Here is a 6,885-nt window from a genome sequence, read left to right as displayed (position 1 = left end):
AGAGCTCACCCCCCCTCCACTGTCACAACCTCTCCACAACACTGATGACCAGCGGTGGACAGTAAAACAAGTACATTTACTTGAGTACAGTATTTAAATACATGAGTATCTGTACCTTACTTGAGTATTTGTATTTTCGGATGATGTACTTTTGACTCTACATTCCTAGGATTGGAAATTATACATTATGAATTACGGTAACCACTTAAGCCCGATTTCAAATATAGTGAAAATATCCACAAGCTATCAACACGTCACAATGCTACGTGAGCTTGTGGATCCGCACTTTTCACTATTATTGATATTTTTTGTTCGTTTTTGTTCCAGTGTGAGCTTTGGACAAAATCTGTAGGAGTAATATCAAAAACCTTGATTATATAAAATATACATGTGTTATATAGGGGCGCCCTCCCCCAGTTCTAAAAGTATAGCACTACACCACTTAGATGTTGGATTGTGTGTGCCTGTAAGAGTGAGTGAATACAACCACTCGTGAGCTTTAGATGTTAAAGGCACCTTAATTTAACTCTTGAGTTTATAAATATATATATATAATCATTTATACATCTTGTAGAAGTCTCATGTCACACTGTGACAGACACATGCACAGACATGCGCACATGCACAAAGTCTGATTGATCGCTTGCCTCATAATCAATACCAGGTCTCCGATGACAACGCAAATGAAGAGAACAAACTGGGGGTGGCCACATGTAAGAACCTGTGTGTGTGTGTGCGTGCGTGCGTGCGTGTGTGCGTGCGTGCGTGCGTGCGTGCGTGCGTGCGTGCGTGCGTGCGTGCGTGCGTGCGTGCGTGCGTGTGTGCGTGCGTGCGTGTGTGTGTTATACACAAATTGATTAAACAAGTCTTACTTTCCAACAGTAGCAATATCAAACATGCCATTTCCACCTCCTTCTCTGTCTTCCCTTCCTCTTTCCCTCCTATATCTCCTCTCCTCTCCTCTGGGTTATTTCCAGCAGTCCACTGCAGTGCTGTGTATTCCTCCAGGGAGCAGCCATGGCCTCCCGGCTCTCCTCCTCTCCTCCCTCCATCCTTCCTTTCCATCCCTCACTCCGTCTGCAAATCAATACCCAGCATCAGGACCAGAGAACCTGAGGGGAAACATGCACACTCACTCTGTCCCTGCTTCTCCCTCCCTCCCTCTATCTATCTATCTATCTATCTATCTATCTATCTATCTATCTATCTATCTATCTATCTATCTATCTATCTATCTATCTATCTATCTATCTAATGTCCGTCTGTCTGTCTGTCTGTCTTGACCATCCTAGTGTGTGAGTGAGTGTGTCTGTCACACACAGACAGTCACATAGGCTGTGTGTGTGCATTTATTTATTCATTGTGCTATTCTATCATGTCTGTTCACTCACGGTACGGTAGTGGCACACTATTGATCTCCTTTCCTCTACTCTCTGTTGAACTTTTCATGGTTGTTCAAGAGGAATGAGGCTGACCTCTTCTGGCGGAGAGTGGAACTACAGTTTTCCTGGTCCAGACTAGTAAAGACAGGGAGGACAAATGGAGAGGCGAGGAGTGAGGCAGCGGACAGACAGAGGGAACAGGCACGGGAGGTAGAGAGACACAGAGAGAGAGGAGGTTTTTCTCTCATAATGGGGTCAGTTGCCCCCAGTGAGCTCTGCTTCCTCACAGGAGAGGCCCTCTCGCGCACGCACGCGCACACACACACACACACACACACACACACACACACACACACACACACACACACACACACACACACACACACACACACACACACACGTACAGTCATACTCACATTTACATTCAGATGTACACATGCACGCACGCACACATGCACACATACATACATACAGGGGTTTTAGGGAAAGGGGACAGCATTTCAGAAAAAAGGGACAGGCAGTGTTAACGTGCGTGCGTGTGTGTACGTGTGTGTGTGTGTGTGTACGTGTGTGTGTGTGTGTGTGTGTGTGTGTGTGTGTGTGTGTGTGTGTGTGTGTGTGTGTGTGTGTGTGTGTGTGTGTGTGTGTGTCGGGGATTTAAAACCCATTGCTGTCCCCTGGACAGGCTGGCCTGGCCTCTAAAGTCAAGTGATGGACACTCTCTCTCTCTCCCTCCCTCTCTTTCACACACACACACACACACACACACACACACACACACACACACACACACACACACACACACACACACACACACACACACACACACAAATGCGCACGCACACACACACACTTGGGCAAACACACGCCAAAGGGCTCAACAAAACATGCGCAGCCAGATAAGGGACACAAAATGACAAATAAGTATTTATCAAGCCCAAGCCACGTATAATCCTTCTTTCTGTCCCCATCCGCCCCTCCCCTCCCTGCTCTCTCTCTTTCTCTGCTCTGTTCACCCCCGCTCCTCTCCCTCCTCCTCTTTTTTCATCCTCCCATCCGCTGTTCTTTTTTTGTTGTCATTTTTTTTTCATAGCAGGGCCTATCTGTGTGTGTGAGAGAGATTAATCTGAGAAAGCTGCTTTTACTGGTGGAGGGGGGGGGTGGGGGTGATTGGGAAGACCTCACTGGGAATTGTGTGTGTGAGGAGTGGGGGATGATTGGGTATATTTCAGTGGGAATTTGTGTGTGTGTGTGTGTGTGTGTGTGTGTGTGTGTGTGTGTGTGTGTGTGTGTGGGTGAGAGAGAGAGAGAGCGAGAGAGAGAGATAACCCTTTCACTGGGAGTACACTATACAGTCTTGGGAAAACAAGAGATTCAGGCCTTCTGGATATCTGTCTGACTTGCATGCGCGCGCACACACACACACACACACACACACACACACACACACACACACACACACACACACACACACACACACACACACACACACACACACACACACACACACACACACACACACAGAGGAGCTATATCCCTGTCACGTCTTCAGATGTGATGCTAACTCTGTTCCAAACCAGCAAATCCAGATTATCACAGGTTCTATTCCCCACTGCAGCTGATATGAACATGTGACAGGGTGTTCACTTTTCTAGCTAATCACGTACTTCCTGCCTGAGCAGTGGCTACGGTTGCTAAAGCCCAATGAAAAAGGGGGTCGAGAGATGTTGGTGTTCTAAGCTAATCACTCAAATCAGTTGTCTTTTAGATATTTATTCACTAAATCACACATAATACATAAATCGAATACATAAGTTACATGGTCAGTTACAGATAGACCTGGCGCTGGTTCATTAAGTCAGCGTCAGGCTAAGGTATAAACAGACGTTAGTTACATCACTTAGACAGACCGGTTAGGTTATTAAACCTGTAAGAAAACAAAACACAGAGAACAACAATATTAAATGACGTGAATCCTCATCCCATTATGAACACATCAGAGTTATAATCGTTACATAGTTCATTCTCACTTACTTTAGTCCATCCATTCTCTCGCCAAGTTGTTAGCAAAACTGTACCAGGTTCCATTCCCCTGGCACAGCAATCGAATCTAAAGGTCTAGTACCCAGACAGCCCATTATCTCAACTTCACACATAAGGTCCGCCTTTAGGGCAGGCAGATCTTCTCCCATGAGGCATTGCTCTTGGTACTGTACTGTTCCTTGCCACACAAAGCCCTTTGTCCCTTATCTTCAACCTTCCCCCGCTTGGTATGCAAGGGGCTCTTTGAAGCTGCTACCTCACCAGGGGTCTACTGTGAGCTTGCTAGACTCACTTAAATGGGACATTGTCTTCTCCAACAGGACAGTTGAAACTAAGTACATTACTATATCATTAATAATAATCCACAATTATCTTTCATAATCATAGATTATTCCACACAGGGTGTGTGTGTGTGTGTGTGTGTGTGTGTGTGTGTGTGTGTGTGTGTGCGTGTGTGCGTGTGTGCGTGCGTGTGTGCGTGTGTACTTCAGTTTCTGTGTTTGTGAGGACATCGGGTATTTTCTCAGAAAGAGAAAAGTAAGAGAAATCCTGGAAAGTGAAGACATTTTACTGGTGCTCACGTACAGTATAGTGGGTTCTTTTAGGGTTAGAACTTGTACGCTTAGAATTCTGGTTAGGATAAGGTTAGGGCCAAGGTTAAGGTTATAGGCATGTTCTTGTAGCTGTAGGGGTTGGATTAGAAGTTAAAGAATATATCCAGTCAGTGTAAATCTGTGGATGATCCTCCTAACAAGTACAGAAATGTATATACTGTACATGTGAGCATGTGTACATATTTGTTTGTTTGTGTACATACTGCAGTGTGTGTACTGTGCATGCATGGGCACATGATTGAGCAAACATGTCACTGAGATAAATCTATACGTTCATGTTTGCAATGCAGACGGTTTTGAAAGTGTGAGTGTGTCTGTGCGCGCGTGCGCGCGTGCGTGCGCACACACACATTTTTGTTGATCTGCTAGTGACTCTTGGTAGTTGAGATTGTGCCATCAGGCTCCTGCTCCTTTCACTGTGGTGAAGTGTAATTAAGATAGAGGTGCACAGTAAAACCTCAGTGTTTATTTAACCACTTCAGCCCTATATACTTTGCTGTACGACCAATTGTGAAAATAGCTCCAGACGCTCTCAACTTGTCATGTGTTGTTGGCTTGTAGAGCAGCAATTTTCGTTAATTTACAAAATGTCTGAACATTTTAGATAATGGTTGCCTATAACGACATGTCCAATAGGGACGCTGTGGTTAATGGGTTAACCCATTTTATGCACTCAGAGTTAAAATAATACTGAGAATCTGAGAAAGAGAAAGAGTCTGTTGGTACCATATTATTGATGTGTTGTGCTACACTTATTTTTTTTGTCTCAAAATGTACAGAGACAATCTTTATAAAATATTAATCAAAATATCAAATGGTGCGAGTGCTCTGTAAATATGGATAAACAAACCCCAGACCTGTGTTGCCATGGATAAAGAAGAGCAGTAAAAAAGAAAGAAAGACACAACAAATACACATTAATATATGATCATCTCTGGAGGTTTCCTGCTCACCCTGATGCTGTTTCTCTGTGTTGGATGAATAGCTATGGATTAGGGGGTGCGTGCGTGTGCATGTATACAGTATACAGTAAGTGTAGACTGTAGACTGTCATGCAGACAGTTACACTCAGCATTACCTACCTCATGTTACATTATCTAAAATTGTTGTTAACTTGTCATTTACTTTCACTGTTTTGTTGATGTGTTCTCTTGTCTTCTTGTCTCCTCCCTTCCCAGTTTGTACTGTGTGCTAAATAGAAATGGGTTTGCTATACAGTGGGAGGCCTACACAGTAAAAACCTCAGTGTTATTCATACATTTGTAACTCAGAACGTGTACAAATGTAACCAAACAGACCCATAAGGGTCCGTTTGATTATATTTGTACGCTTTCAGAGTTGAATTAACACTGAGGATTTTTACAGTGTCTGTGTTTCTGCTTTTGCTCTGTTCTACCATGTGGGGGCTAGTGAAAGCTGTGTGCGCACGTAGCCCATTATTTCTCCCATCATGTGTTCTCACATACACTTTCTCTCTTTCTTTCCCTCTGTCTCTTTCTTTCACTCCCTCTCCGTTCCTCTCTCTCTCTCTTTCTCTCTCTCCAGAACCACACACTGAGTCAGCACGCGCAGTGAGACCGGCCCCTGCAGGATATCTCGGCTCAGCCCGGGCCCCCCGACCCAGAGGCGGCGGGGGACCCCTATCTCGACATCACAGCCAATCAAAGTGTCATTTGCTACTCACATGTAAAACTCTAACGATCGCGCCACCGGGCGCGGCTATTAGGAGCAGCGGGGGAAAGGAATATTAATGGGATGTGCTATTAAAAAAAAAAAAAGAAAACGGAAAGGAAAACGGGAGGAGAGAAACTGTAAGAGAAAAAAAGAGAGATGAAGGGAAGGAAGAGAGAGGAAAAAGGTATTGTACGTGCAGTATTTTTTATTGTCCCCGTCGACTCGCCCCCAAAGCCCCTCGTCCCCCCTCCTGCCCTTCCTCCTCCTTCCTCCACCCAACCCTCCCCACGTCATGTGTTTTTTTCGTTTTTTAATAAAATGAAATAAAAAAGACAGAAAAGAAAATACCCTTTGTTTTTCATTTTATTTTATTTCATTTTTAGAATGTAGGAAAATGCTTCACTTCCTTCTTCTCCCTCAGTTGCTTATTGTATTCAACTTCCTAGGCGCAAATTACTTTTTTCCTTTTTTTTTTGTTTTGTTTTGTTTGTCTTTGTCTTTGTTTTGTTTAGTTCTTTCCTTTTTTTTGGGAGGGGGGTTGCCATATTGCGCATTATTTTCTATCTTAATTTTATTTTTTTGTACCTTTTATTTCTCGCTGTAAGTAGGTACTCGTGCTGTGTCGTGATCGTTTGCCAGATGTAATATCCTTGAGTTGTTTTTTTTTGCACCCTCCCCAACTTTCCTTTTTATGATTGTTATATATTTTTGTTTTCATTTTTGTAATTACTATGAAAAAAGGCATAAAACAAAATAAAGTGGAGAAAAGCGTACAAGTGTTTTTTGTTTTGTTTTGTTTCTTTGGACTGGGTTTTCCAGTCTTTATGGGGCCTATAACGGTTATTGTAAAAAAATAAAATAAATATCATCGATTTCAGTGCGTCTGGTCAATGACTGCTTTTTAAATGTGAATTAACCAGACTGCAATAATCTAGTACAGTCAAAAAAAATGATAAAACAAATAAATAAATGATAAATACAAATGTGTGTCATGTATTTTTTAATTCAATAGGTCTGTGTCTTCCAATTTTTCACTGAAATTACATATATTTTTGAAGAATATCTTTGGTTGTCTTTGAGGGTGATTTTTCACAAAGAGGAACATAGAAAGGAGTGGTGCATCCAGGTATGCAGTGATACAGTACAGTAAGCTATGGTATGTTATGGACAGT

General features: G+C 43.0%; 1 protein-coding gene across 2 annotated transcripts in view; it reads left to right on the top strand.

The window, feature by feature from the left end:
* The window catches only part of znf423 (zinc finger protein 423), a 207,048-nt gene extending 200,401 nt beyond the window's left edge, over positions 1 to 6,647 (top strand). For both annotated transcript variants that reach the window (XM_084059129.1, XM_084059128.1), the window contains one exon: positions 5,585 to 6,647. In XM_084059129.1, the coding sequence (XP_083915255.1) occupies positions 5,585 to 5,614 (30 nt within the window). In that variant the 3' untranslated portion in view covers positions 5,615 to 6,647. The remainder of the gene's footprint in view (positions 1 to 5,584) is intronic.
* Positions 6,648 to 6,885: the final 238 nt, after the last annotated feature.

Source organism: Gymnoscopelus microlampas (assembly GCF_963454915.1).
Source record: "Gymnoscopelus microlampas genome assembly, chromosome: 6".
Lineage (NCBI taxonomy): Eukaryota > Metazoa > Chordata > Actinopteri > Myctophiformes > Myctophidae > Gymnoscopelus > Gymnoscopelus microlampas.
This window is presented reverse-complemented; position numbering and strand designations above follow the sequence as displayed.